The following is a 15,452-nucleotide window of genomic DNA, read 5'->3' as shown; positions in this document are numbered from 1 at the left end:
TTGCATTTACGTTAAGTTAATTGTTAGTAAAATCTGTAGGGTAAGTTAGTAATCCTGTTATGTTTTCTTTTAAAAATCGTCACCTGAATACGACGATTTCTGAAGTCCTTTTAAGCCAAATTTCGCGTCTAAGGTATCACCCAAATAGTCGGAGGCTTTAGACTTTTACTCTCATATTTCAGGTTAACTTTGTTGTTACAGAGTATTCTTTTTTCCAGATTGAGCTCATTTTAAATTTACAGCCTGATTATTACAATTTACAAATGTTTCACATTTTGGAATTGTTTCACATTTTGGAATTAAAGCCATATTATAATATAGCTGAGGAAGACGCCCTCAATTTGTTTCAAAATTCTGTTTTTTTACATAATTATAATGTACTTTATTAAACTAACATACCGTGCCAAAATCAAGACTCTAGGTGCTGTAGTTTAGTCACAATCCGAGATTTTGAATAAAACGCAGGAACCGTCGTTTTATTATTACGACAGAAATATTAGTCGAACGCGCACTCGATGTTCATAACACAGTACATGCACATGGCGACACACATAAAGGATCGTATCGTAGCACAGCCGAATGGAGTGACACGCATTTGCGACATCGACGCTAGTAGTAAATTCCAATTTTCTTTGCTTTACCTCAGTTGTTCAGCTTAAAATTAAAAGGGGACATATCTGACTGTAAAAGCTAATATTTTATAGAAAAGAAATAGTTTTTTTATGGACATGTTATAACATGGCTTTAACGTTGGTGTAATAACAACATTTTGAACGTGAAAATGTGTAAACAGAACAGATATTAACCTGAATAAACCTGAATAGAATATCGGTGGTGAAGCGGCGGTGGCGATGCATGTAAAATTTTAGGAATTTTTGTGCAGACTAGACATCTTTTTGAATTTAATAAATGATATGATTAAAACAAGGAACACACAAACCTGATTTCAAATGAAAGTTTGTTTATCCTGTATTCATATTCAGCTATTAAGTTTAAGTTCATACGAATTGTCTATCACTACACTTATATATTCAGTCACGTTTGTAAAAAAGAAGAAAGGATTTCCCTGACAAAGAATAGATAATTGCCTGTTTCTCATCCTGTTATAGCGCCATCTATTGGTATCAATCAGAAAACACGAACAATGTATCCCTTTCCATATATGCTCTACTTTAATAAACACTTTATAACAGGAAAATAGGTTTATAAGTTTCGTTTAATATCGCATATCTAGTTCATGAGTCTGTAAAATTAAACGCGGAGTCTTTATCAAATTATTTCTATAGAACAAACAAAGTTGTCTTTCCATTAAGTAATATTTACATCTATTATTTTGAATTTTTTTTTATATATTGTGTGTATGTGGGTGCACACAGCCAGTTGGACTTATTAATTTTTCAGGTGGTGGTTGTTGCGATATCGCCATTTTTGACGTCGCCATTGAATTAACATATTATCATGAAATCTCCACAAACAATTCTAAATGTGTTTGTGTTTTTAGCAAAACTATGTTATTCTAAAACTGTTGAGGTGCGACAAAATACCCCGTTGTAAGTATGTTATATTTCTCTCGCTGGCTAACCAGCGAGAGGTATTTGATTTCAAAACATGACCTCTTGACCCCCTTTTGATCAGAACTAAACACGGTCCTAGGAAATGATTAGAGCCTTTTTTTATCTGAACTTAAAGCCGAATTATAATTGTGATGCTACATTTATTGCTTGTAGGTTTTATATCGTGAAATTTGATTTAAATCACTCAAAAATCTCATCATAAAATATTTAGCGTTATAAAGAACGATTATAATTGGCTAAAATACCGATATATGGATATTTACCTCCAATCGAAATGTACGTAACTTCCGTATTAAGGGAAGGGGTATGAACGTTTGGACAGTATTTATTGTGGGACATTAGAGCACATCAGACATATCGAATTGCATTCTGAATACGAAGAATGTCCTTCTGATATCAAATAATTTGGATTTTTTAAAATTCGCAATGCAATACACATTTTATGGCAAATCATTAAAATTGATATTTTTGATATTTAACAGTACTCGAAGTAAACTTTATAAATCTGATGATTTATACTTAAAGTGTATGTAAGTGGGATGAAAAGCCGAAGATCAATTGAAAATTTTGACCTTTCATATAAAATTGAAGATATGGATTTTTGTTTCCCAAAACACCAAAAAAAATAGGTCTTTTGGGGAAAAAATCCATATTTTCAATATAAAAGGTCAAAATGTTCAATTGATCGTCGGCTTTTCCTCCCAGCTACATACACTTTAAGAATATATCATTAGATTTATAAAATTTACTTCGAGGACTGTTATATATCAAAAATTTGAAAAATATCAAATTTTAATAATTTGTCATAAAATTTGTATTATATCGTGAACTTCAAAAAATGAAAATTATTTGATATCAAAAAGACATGCTTCGTATTCAGAATGCAATTCGATACGTCTGATGTGCTCTCATGTCCCCAAAAAATACTGTCGAAACGCCATAAACGCTCATTCCAGATCCCTTAAAAGGACCGTAGCCCATCGCAAATTAAGAGCGATTATGATTGGCTGAAATACACAATCGAAATGTACGTCACTTTCGCACGTGGCTTTGATATGTTACAATAACTTAATACTTGATTCTTGATTCTTTATCATCCTTAAAAGCAAATCTCGCTGTCCCGGATGTTGAATGGTGCAGTGCGGTTCAACAGCAAATTATAATACAAAAACGGTGAACAGCAAAAGAACATTGATGGAAGCAGGAGGCTGCAATCTTCGGATGGCTGGTAAAACTGCCAAACTGAAGCTTTGATGTGTTAATGCTGTAACTGCTTACAATGGTAGGATGTTCCAGATTATTATCACCAGGGGGTAAAAGGAGTCAGTACTTGTATGAGTTGAGATGTGTGATGACCTGGTGAAACCGGAGATGATGCAGACCTCTAGCTGGCCTCTGGTTTGGTTCAAAATGCTGGGGGATGGTGATGTTAACGCCGTCATTGTAGATCTTATAGAACATGATCCCTTGGGCAAGGAGTCGTCTGTCCTCCAGTGTGTCTCATGTGAGTGTGTTCAGCATTGCAGAGACTCTTGATGTTCTTCTGTAGTCTCGTACTGCAATCTAGTCACACTTTCCACCTTGCTCTTGTCACTCTGGGTGTAAAGTTTCCACACTGTGGATGCGTATTCGAGTTGTGGTCTAACTAGACTCTGGTACGTGTGATATCCTACATTTAGTGTGTTGCGCCCTTATCGTTACCGGAATTGATCACGGCTCATCCTGACCTTTGACCTCAGCAACGTGTAAATAAACGCTCTCTGAACTGGTACATAAATGTCCGGCGTGTGTTAATTTGGGTGTCTATTTCTTGTGGCAAATATACCACAAATTGGCGACGAAGATGGCGAAAATTACCATGGATAAATTCAATCGAGATATAGAAGACTTTGAGTCGTATATCGAGCGATTGGAACACTTTTTTACGGCGACTGACATAAAAGCAAAACAAGGCATCACATCTCGTTACATGCATCGAGCCGCAGACGTACCAGTTATTGAAGTCACAAGTAGCGCCGGAAAAGGTATCAGATAAGTCATATGCACAGCTGGTGGAGATATTAAAGGAGCACTTCTGTGGAAAGCCATTAAAGATAGCTGAGCGTTTTAAATTCTACCAGCGTAAACAGAAGCCCAATGAGAGTGTATCAGAATTTTCAGCTGCGCTACGACAGCTTAGTATCACATGTGAATTTGGTGATTTCCTAAAGGATGCACTCTGTGATTTTTTGGTTTTGGGTTTAGCGAATAAAGCAACTCAAAGGAAGCTTCTCGCAGTAAAGGATTTGGACTTTAAAACCGCGTTAGATACCGCGTTAGCAAATGAAGTCGCAGCGAGAGAGTCGCAAGCCGTTGCAAATGCAAGCGGTAGTAAATTAAGTACTAGTAATGAGTCTAGTTCTGTACATTATCAGTCACACAGACCATATAGAAGTCAAAGGCAAAATCAGAGGCCTAAGGGTACAGGTGATGGTGATAAGAAATTGTGTTATCGTTGTCAAAAAGGCCCACATGACCCCCAGAAATGTCGTTTCAAGGATGCGACATGCCATAAGTGCAACAAAAAAGGGCACATTGCAAAGGCATGTAGGAGCAGTCAAGATAACACAACACGGTCACCAGCACCAAGTCAAGCCCATTATGTAACAAGTCATGTCAATAATACAGATGTGTCAAATAGTGCAACTAATGTGTCATCACAAAATGTGTCAAATAATACCAGCCATGATAGTACAGAGTCAAATATGAGGTCTGGACCTGTGCACACTCAACAAGAGGAAGAACCATTAGGTTTGTTCAGTGTTGGTGATAGTAATGTGAAACCAATTTGGGTCACAGTGAATATTAATGAGCAACCACTGCGTTTGCAAGTGGATTCTGGATCTGCGTATACAATAGTACCTAGGGACTTGTACCATGAGAATTGAGTGGTATCAAGCTACACAAAACTGATTTAAAGTTAGAAACTTATGGAAACGAAATTCTTCCTCTGCTTGGGGAAGCACAAGTCCATGTGTCATATGAGGGTCAACAGAAGGTCTTAGTACTTGTTGTAGCCAATGTAGCAAACAAACCACCAATATTTGGCAGAAACTGGCTTGCTGAGATCCGCCTAAATTGGGAGCAGTTGTTCCACACGGTGGTTCACACTTCTGATCTTGATCAAGTTCTGACTAGGTACCCCAATGTGTTTAAACCAGGTCTTGGGACCATGACAATTCAAGCCAAATTACATGTCAAGCCTAATGCCACACCAAGGTTTAAGAAAGCTAGAAACGTACCGTACTCACTCCGTGCCAAGTTAGAGGATGAATACAAGCGTTTGCAGTCTGATGGCATTTTAGTGCCAGTATCACACTCTGACTGGGCAACGTCAGTGGTACCGGTGGTTAAAGCTGATGGTAGCATTCGAGTATGTGGGGATTTTAAGGTCACCCTCAATGATGTTTTGGATATCGATAAATATCCTTTACCAAATCCACAGGATTTGTTTTCTACACTGGCTGGTGGACAAATGTTCACTAAGTTAGATTTGAGTCAGGCATATCAACAAATGCCACTTGAAGAGTCATCCCAGCAATATGTAACCATCAATACCCATATGGGTCTTTTTCGTTATACCAGATTGCCGTATGGTGTTGCTAGCGCACCCTCTATGTTCCAGTCAACAATGGAACAAGTCCTTCAAGGAATTCCTGGTGTGTTATGTTACTTGGATGACATCTTAATTACAGGGGAAAATGAAGCAGTGCATTTGCAGCGACTTGACGCAGTCTTGCAGCGACTTGACGCGCACGGTCTTCGGTTGAAAAACGCAAAATGCGCATTTATGCAACCTCAAGTGGAATATCTAGGTCATCTGATTGACGCGGCAGGACTACACCCTACACCGTCGAAGGTAGAAGCGATTGCAAGTGTACCGCAGCCAGAAAATATCACGCAGCTGCGCAGTTTTCTTGGCATGATACAGTATTACGCGAGATTTATTCCGCACTTGTCATCAGAACTGAAACCACTCCATGACCTTTTGAAGGCTGATGTACCGTGGAATTGGAATGAAGCATGCACGGTATCATTCCAATGTGCAAAAGATGCACTTGTGTCAGCAGATGTTCTGACACATTATGATGTCACAAAGCCCCTGAAATTAGAATGTGATGCATCACCTTTTGGAGTTGGTGCAGTTTTGACTCATGTGATGGAAAACGGTGAAGAACGACCGATTGCATTCGCGTCTAGAGCGCTTGATCGCACAGAACAAAATTACTCCCAGTTGGAGAAAGAGGGATTAGCAATCATATTTGCTATAAAGAAATTTCATCCCTATGTTTATGGCCGTCAATTTACGCTAGTGACAGATCACAAGCCCCTTGTCACCATTTTCGGACCAAAACATGGTATTCCTACCTTAGCTGCACAGAGACTTCAGCGTTGGGCTGTAATTTTGCAAGCACATCAGTACAGCATATTGTATCGCAATACACTAGAGCACGGTAATGCAGATGCGTTATCGCGGTTACCAATGCCGACAGAAACAAGTGATTTTCTGCACATGGAGGAACAGTTATATGATGTAAATGTTATCAATGCAATACCAATTGACGCTAAAGAAATTGCTACTGGCTCTCGCAAAGATGAAGTGTTAGCACGCGCAATTGAGTATACCGCATACGGTTGGCCAGAAACATGTAATGACCCACAACTACAACCATATTTCATACGCAGGACTGAATTATATTTGGAACAAAACTGTTTGTTATGGGGTAGGAGAGTGGTAATTCCACATCAGCTCCATGACCGCATTCTTCAAGAGTTGCATGACTGTGGACACTTGGGCATTACACGCATGAAAGCACTCGCACGTAGCCATCTGTGGTGGCCTAAGTTGGACACTGACATAGAAATCATGGCACAAAAGTGTGTTCCATGTAAACAGGTGAAAAACACTCCACCTACTGCACCCCTGCATACTTGGCAGTGGGCAACTCGTCCCCTGCAACGTGTACACTTAGACTATGCAGAGAAGGACGGACAGCATTTTTTGATAATGGTGGACGCACACAGCAAATGGCCAGAATGTTTTCCCATGGGAACCAACACTACAACTAGCAAAACCATAGACATTCTTAGAAACTGGTTTGCAGCGTATGGTTTCCCAGAGACTATGGTCAGTGACAACGGTCCTCAGTTTACGTCTCAGGAATTTGCTACGTTCATGAACAATAACGGAATAAAGCATATCCGTGTTCCACCGTATCATCCAGCGTCAAATGGAGCAGCAGAGCGAATGGTTCAGGAGGTGAAACGGTACCTGAAAAGTGCACAACAGAGTACAATGACTTTGCAACATAAGATTGCCAACTGGCTTTTCGTGTATCGGTCCACTCCGCATACCTTCACGCAATGTACGCCAGCAGAGCTTTTCCTAAAACGCAAGCTACGAACACGACTCAGCATGCTAAAACCTTCTCTACGAAAGTTCGCAGAGGATAAACAGATGAAAGTTCAAGGTGACACGCAAAACAAGCTTAGAGACTTTGCGCCTGGCGACGTGGTAATGGTTCGCAATTTTAGAGGTAGTCAGAAATGGAAGCATGGCATCATCATGCAGCGTCTTGGCCCCCTCAGTTATATGGTTAAGGTGCAAGAGCAAATGCGTCATGTTCACATTGATCACCTGATAATTGGCACTAGTTCTGCTGAAAAGCCTGCAGTAGAACCAGATGTGGCAGTGCCTGATGAGGTGCCAAATGTTGCAAATGATGGTGTGCAACCAGTACGTGCAAATGTACGCGCTAATGTAAATGCGCAAGCAAACATGATGCCACCACGCAGAAATCCTAGGCGACATTGTGGTCCTCCAAAAAGGTTGGATCTGTAGCTCTGATTTCTGCTGTGAACTGTTGAAGTGAAAGTACTGGTTAAAACAGTACAGGTTTGACAGTGTTGATCACTGTCCATTAAACAGTTAAAGTTACTACCAGGTTTTTGGAGTATGGTCACTAAAATGCTCAAAGTAAAACAAAACAACAAAGAACTGAATGTACATCATAATGTATCAGCATAAACATGTTTTATTTGCAGAGTAACTGTTGTATAACAAGGTACATACATTTCAATGCAAAAGTTGTTGTTTACCATACAATAATGTTTTACTGTAATGTTTATTGAACATCATATTTAGGAGGGAGGAGTTGTGATATCCTACATTTAGTGTGTTGCGCCCTTATCGTTACCGGAATTGATCACGGCTCATCCTGACCTTTGACCTCAGCAACGTGTAAATAAACGCTCTCTGAACTGGTACATAAATGTCCGGCGTGTGTTAATTTGGGTGTCTATTTCTTGTGGCAAATATACCACAGTACGCTCGCCCCTTGACAGAGACATCACAAGGTATTTCTGCGTATCAATCACAGCGTCCTAGAGGCTTTCGCTCTGATGGCTTCTATGTGCTTGATCCGAGACAGGTTTGATGTGATGGTGACACCCGAGTATGTAAAAAAGTAATTTTCCTTTGGGATAACATCCTCATTAATGACGTAAGCATGTTCAAGAGGTTGGTGCTTGCTGGTATAATTAAATACCGAATTAAAAATACTAGTTTGCGTCTGACGTCATGACAAAGGCGCGCCGTGATTGGTTGCTGACCTGCGCAGTATGGCATTTTTGGTCTGGTTGACAGGACGGCATACGCAAGCTAGTCTTTTTAATTCGGTCTTCAATTATAATAGCGAAATAAACGCTTTTTTGACGTTGAAACTCATGTCCCAAGTCTGCCTGAAGGAGATATTCATGGGGCACTTAACGCTCTCCTGAAGTCTAGCAAAAGGACATCATATTGACCACGTATGTTGAGGGTATGTGCCCAGTCATCTACTGTCTGGATAAGTTGTGTCTCCCTAAAACCATGCTGGTTGTCTATGATGATATTTTGGCGAATAAGATGTTTGACAAGGTGACTGAGAATTATGTTCTTGAATTTTACAACATATGCATGTGAGGCTCATTGGTCTGTAATTTTTAGGGCTGGTCTTGTCACCCTTTTTGAAGTTTCCGGTGACTCTCGCCTTGGACCAGTCAGATGGTATACACCCTCCACTGTATGATTGCTGGCGTAGTCTGGCGGCGTCGTGCAGCATTCTGGCGGGAATATTGTCTGGGCCACTCGCCTCTGAGAATGGCACATATAATGAGATTGAAAACTGATCGACATCAGACTCATTTTGCTTGATCGCATCACATTTGCCTTGGCCTTGTTGGTGACATGAACTCTGTTGTTAGTGCTCAATGTGATATACCATTACTGTCTTTGCGTTTGGATTTTGTGTACGTCCAGAACTTTTTACAGTCCGAAGTAATGCTTGAACCTACAACATTGTTAACGTAGTTTGTGTGCGCTGTGGAGACCATTTTTATACCAGGTTACATGAATCTTGTATTTAGACCAGACATCTTGGTTCTTTGATGATCTAGGTTTGCTATACAGTCTATCACGCTTACTCATCTGCCGTTTGGTATTAGGAGATATCCATGGGTGTGATATTTTCCCATTTGAAAATGTGTGGGGAATGTTTTCCATAGCACTAAAATACTACACTTGAATAACTCCCAGTTCTCGCCAAACAGATATTGAATCAGGTGGCGAGAAGAAAAAGTTCTCAGTAGCTTGCTGGAGAGATATCCTGACTTGGTCAGAATCCCCTTTCTTGTAGTTCCATATCTTACGAGGCTGTATGCGTCTCCGCTTTGGAGACATGTCAAAATATACAAAGTCATAGTCACTAATACGGGGATTTGCCATTTGGTCTAATGCCATTTGGTCTAATATCAATTTCGTCTACATCCATTTCGTCTACACCCATTTGGTCTATATCCACTACGTCCAATAATCATTTGGTCCTTTAACCATTCGGTCCGATAACCATTTGGTCCGATAACCATTTATGCTAATAACCAATAAGTCTAAAACCATTTAGTCTAAGAACCATTTAGTCTAATATCCATTTGGTTTATAACCAATAGGTCTAATAGCCATTTGGTCTAATACTCATTTGGTCTACAAACCATTTATTCTTACAAGCATTTAGATTATTAATAAATAGACGAAATGGTATTAGACTAAATGGTTATTAGACCATACGAGTATTAAACTTAACGGCTATTAGACCAAATGGGTATTAGACCAAATGGTTATTAAAGAAATATTTGACCAAATGGTTATTAGACTATATGGTTAGTAGACATACCGGTTATTAGACCAAACAATATTAGACTAAATGGACATGAGACAATATGATTATTAGACAACGTGACAATTAGCCTTTCTGGTAATAGACCAATTGAATATAGACTAAACGGGAATTAGACGAAATGGTATTAGACCAAATGGCAATAGACCACTATACCTCTGGTGTTGAAGAGGTTTGGACTGAGGCTAGAATTTGTTGTCAAAAGCAGATCCAGAATGCTGTTGGGGCTTGGTTTAGTGATAACATTTGCCAGCGCATGCTCACTGATAAAATCAATGAAGGACTGGTGTGCACCCCTACTTTTAGGTGAAGTGGCGCTGATGTTCTCTCAATCCATATCTGGGAAATTACAATCCCCAGCTAGAATGATGTTGGGCAGGGCATGAGGATGTTTCTTCATAAATTGAATAAATAAATAAATAAACTATCATATTTATAATAATTAAACATAAATTCGTTTTCATTTGCCCTCTAATTTATAAGCGAATTTAAAAATAATGTATCTAGCTCCTTTGCTTGGTATAAAAGTCCGTTAACTTAAATGCCTACTTACTGGGGTGGTTACCGGATATGGATTTCTCTATACACGTACACATGCATTGAAATATATTAACCTGAGTGGCCATAAATATAACAAATACACGTGTTGGATAATAATCTTAGCAAGTAGACTATGGAGTAGTCTACATCCAACCACCCTCGCTTTGAATAATCCAAATTCTCGGGGATTTAGATTGTAGTTCAAACCTTTATTACACACTGTTAATGCGGGTATAAGATCCGGGACAAGTTGACTGCTCACTTATTGTATACTCAGAGTCTACGTTATTACTCCTTCCTTAGTTTAGTTCCTGATCGTTTAATACATTCTTTTAATTTGTGATTCAAGCTATCATCAATATCTAAAAAGAGACTGAACCTCATCCGTAACAGGGCTGGGCCGTGAAATTACATTTTCCTAAAATACACCATCAACGTCACGGTAGAGGATACAACACTGATGACGGAAAAGACGCTCTTTGAAAATTACGATTGAAAATGTAAGTATTTAAATAGAATTTAAAGAGATTTAAATTAGAATTACTTTCTTAATGTATTCTATCAGCACGTAATAATTTACTTATGGGCCACCAAATATAATTTTTTATCTGGATTTCGGCGTACTAAATGCTCGTATTTGCACCCAAATGCTCGTATTTACATCTAAATTTAGTAGATCCATTCTTTGCATTCATTTAAGTGATAAACATTTCACCCTTATCTAGAGATTAGTGGATCACGATAGTGGAGATGGTTGCCGAAGCTCACCTTAAAATAATTAAAATCTATGAATTTTATTTTGCTATTCAACCATAGTGCAGTGTCGTCCACGGCATATTCACCGTGACCTTTCCAGCCATAAACCCGCTTATTGAAGATTAAACCGATATATGCAGTACTAAACCATTATATAGTAATCTATTGTCCAATGCAAATTTATTACCACCTGATAATATTGATCCAATGAGCGATCGAATTGTCCGCTACGGACGACTAATCCAATCGATAATGACACTATTGACATGTACGAGCGGAGCTCCACTGACCGAGTTTTGGGGTATTTTTCACTGGTTTGCAGCTGTTTGCTGTCATTTACTCATCAAGGCGGACCACCGTTATTATAAGGACTATGCCAATTATTTAAAGATTGACATGTAGAGAATAAGCCATAATTGATTGACAGAAAGTACTAAATTTGTACCTATGACGGTTTTATGACACAAATCTTCCAAATACAACCAAAAAAATGACTGCCCGGTGAAGCAAAATGTGCATTGGAATAACACGGGGAGTTTGGATAGATGGTAGGATTTCTTTTTAATAAAATGTATGTTCCCCCGTTATTAAAGCTTGTACCGGGTTGAAGATTCAGATATTTGGAAAAGAATAAGTAATTGAAACATAGAGCAAGTACTAAAATCATAGCTTTTATACTTTTTGATATATGATGCTAACTAGTTCAACCCATATAGCTACAACACAGCGCTACCAGTAGGGTTCAATTGCCTATTGTGAGTGCCCCTGTGTTGTGTGTATACATGTAGTTAACAATAACTGCATGATGCTTGGTTTCAACCAAACAACACATGAGTAGTAATATAGTCTTTACGAACGTTTTCTTTCGCTTTGCAAATTAATGAAGATGGTGTTTCTAATCAGCATATCTGAATATTAATGAGTATACTTAGCATATTCATAGGGTCATGAAAACTAATGGCTAATTAGCATATTCATGATGTTATGGGTATTAAAGAGGCCGGAAGTGTGATCAAGAAGTCGATTAGTCGGAATCTTTAGAGAAGTTAATCTTTAAGGATTTATTCTTTACATACGTTAATACGCGGATAAGGGGCATAGACCACGACAAAACCAAGTTAACGAGCCTATATCAAGTTAAGGTGGGTTATTCGCAGACAAGGAGCCTTATTCCAGATAAAGTGACGTATATAAAAAACACATAGGTGTTTTATTTCCACCTTACCCGAGGGTTAGGTTTGTAAAGGCCCAGACAAGGCCCGTTTATGTAAATTGTCTGGCGATAAGGCAGAGATAATTTCACTTTTGACGCCTAAAGGTGGACATAACATTTACAAATGACTATAATACATGTACAATGACAAACCACAGTGCACACCCCCCTCCCCACATACACACACACGTTTGCGAGGAGAGCTGCTAATGATTATTGAATTTGATCATATGAAATGCGATGACCCTGATGACTAATACCAAACTACCAATAAAGTTTCTTTTTATTAAACCGGAAATTTTAAGTTTTGAAAATGACTTTGTGGAAATAAAGCGTACAATTTGTAACCTTTCGTTGGGAACACTTTAAACTACTGTGCCACGCTGCAGTCGCTGCTCCTTAACATTAGATTAACCAGCAATAAACATTGCTTCAATTCGATTGGTATAAAACAAACATTAACATCGATACATTATGTAACCTGCTCCCACAAAATGAGCGTAAGGTAACAAATTGGTGGTTTCGAGACCTTTCAATTGTTGAGTTGATGTTCGTTGAATGAAGACACCTATATAGTACAGTCAGTGGTATGCCCATTGTGAATGGGGACATAATATGGTGCACTCTGTCAATTCTGTCCCCATCCACAAATGACATACTAGTGCCAATACAGGTGTTTTCAAGCAAAGAACATCAACTCTACAGTTGGAACGTCTCGTATCACCTAACATGCGACTTAACACTCATATCGTGGGAGCAGATCACATAAAACCTACCTTCGCCATTAAGTACCACTTCCTTGCCACTATATTGCCACGGTCCGAACTTCAATTCACATCCTTGCTTATCAAAAGGAAAATGGGTTACATCAATGGTACAATGCGACTTGATAATAATGGGGGAAGCCCAGTTTACCAAGCCATTATGGTAAACAACGTTGACCTTCTTGTCCATGTATGGTATATATTTATCAGCAGCGCTGTCAGGTGATGGTAGGTAGGACAGTGTTGTTGGTTGAAGAGCAATAGAAAATAAAGAGAGAGAAAGAAAAAAAGAGGGAGCTTTTGTGACAATAAAAGTATGATTATAAAGTGCGTACCTTCACCGTGTAAAGTTACTTCCTTGCCGCTGTACTGCCATGGCCCAAATTTCAATTCGCAGGCTTGCATATCAAATGGAAAAGACGTGACATCTATGGTACAATGAGACTTGATAATTACAGGCGCTGCCCAATTGATTTTCCCATCCTTATAGACTACGTTGATCTGCTTTGACATATAGGCATGATAATTATCACCAGCCCTATATTGAGCGAGAATAGATAAAAGGATGCAAAACATGTACGTTGTTTTGGGTATTATAGTCTAGAAAGACCGGAATAAGTGATTCTAGATCATTTTACTCACGCAGATGTCATCTTGCAAAAGAAAGGCACAGTTCTACAGATGAATTTACTCTGTTAAACGTATCTTCCTTTTGACGTGACAAATCTGTGTGGTTTTTTTTAAGATAGAAGAGATTTTGTTTTAATGATATTTTTGAATAGGTAATCATGCAAGGGAGCAGGTTTTTGTTTTTAGGATTCTTTAGTGGTTTTTGAGAAGCTCGCTAGGCTCTAGGTGTTTAAGTGCTGGATGCGCGTTTTTATGTATTTATGATGATTTGTTTTCCAAGCCACAATTCTAGAACATTTATAATCAAAAGCAATATTTTACATGTCGTCAATTAAAAACACAATAGGGCCGGCGATATGAAGAATATTGCTATTAAATTTAACAGATAAAGGTTCGAGAATTCAGGGCTTAACATGCAGTGCAGAAAAGGGTTTCGAGATATGAACCACTCGTGTGCTGCCGCAGCACACCAAGGTGTTCCAAATCGAAATATGAAGGTAGTCATCACGAAGAAAGGGAAAGTTGATGAGCAGGGTAAAAAGATCAGAGCAGAAATTAAAAGATATATTTTTGACTTGTCAGTTGCTATGGAAACAAAACAAGATATGAAAATGACTTTCCAGTTGAAATTAGAGATAGAGTAGAGCATGAGTAATTACGTTTGTTGATTTTTGAGACAGAAATGAAGAAAAAATAGGCGCGAATGAAATAGAAATTTTTGATGGCCTATTTCGAGTGGATTTTTAAGCGACTATAACATTTCGTCCATTATTACCATGTACGTCACGTCACAGTTTGATTTTTCGTAGTACGATATTTCAAACTTATATGTATTACTTTATAATGAAATATCAAACCTTTGCGATATCGTCATTATAATCAAATGCAAGCATTTTATACCTATCAATGGTATGATTTTGAGTTTGTTAAACTCATGTTTCGGAAGGAATCTCTTGAATTAGCAAACAGGAGATTAATCTCGTGGTACTAGACAAACGAGTACCTAGACTAATGACTTTAATTCGCGTACTGGCCGACACGGCATAGCAACAATTTTGGTATAAAGACGCAAACTGGACGCGTGTTGCATTTGACGCGGATGCTAACGGCGCAGCAATCACGCAAAACGAGCGCGTCGTTCTTTCCAGACATGCACGCAATGGTGCTCGGTGATTTCTCCGTGCCTAGTAACTTCGCCAATCCATTAAAATCACCATGGATACGTGGTTTAACCTCCCGCTGTGGTAAGGTATGGACAATCATAAGTCTAGGTGATATGTCTATGTAACTAATCCTGTATATGCCCTCTTTTGTTCTGACACCATAAAATAACTCATATGCCGCCCTCTGGACCTAAAAGGCTGATCAACTGTTCGCTAATTCAAGATTTAGTATTTAGGACCCTCTGAAATTAAATAGTTATGCAACTAAAACATATAAAGTAAGTAGCCAGTTTGATAATTTTGATAATCTGTGTACAGCTGATGTTGACTACTGGCAACTCGATTGATAAGCAGCAGTCAATACAAGCTGTAAACAGATCGTCATTGCAACAATAGGATCGAAAACGAAAATGGGCAGATTTCGAAACGTCTTCATGTAAGTGGTATTTTATTGGACTAACAATTCTACCATGAACATTCCTGATGAATATCTTCAAGAATCAACGTGCTCATCACGATATTGACCATTTCGGAAAACCCCTAAATCTTTCGCTATTACA

General features: G+C 38.7%; 1 protein-coding gene across 2 annotated transcripts in view; it reads right to left on the bottom strand.

The window, feature by feature from the left end:
• The window catches only part of LOC140145886 (neuronal acetylcholine receptor subunit alpha-9-like), a 232,861-nt gene that overhangs the window by 10,976 nt on the left and 206,433 nt on the right, over positions 1-15,452 (bottom strand). Inside the window, exon 5 of one of the 2 annotated variants that reach the window (XM_072167589.1) lies at positions 13,435-13,637. In XM_072167589.1, the coding sequence (XP_072023690.1) occupies positions 13,435-13,637 (203 nt within the window). Of the gene's footprint in view, positions 1-13,111; positions 13,315-13,434; positions 13,638-15,452 lie in introns of both variants that reach the window. The other variant, XM_072167590.1, reaches the window with a different exon arrangement.

The sequence above is a fragment of the Amphiura filiformis genome, chromosome 2 (genome assembly GCF_039555335.1).
Source record: "Amphiura filiformis chromosome 2, Afil_fr2py, whole genome shotgun sequence".
NCBI classification, from domain to species: domain Eukaryota; kingdom Metazoa; phylum Echinodermata; class Ophiuroidea; order Amphilepidida; family Amphiuridae; genus Amphiura; species Amphiura filiformis.
The sequence above is the reverse complement of the archived record's forward strand: the minus strand, read 5'-3'. Positions and strand labels throughout refer to the sequence as shown.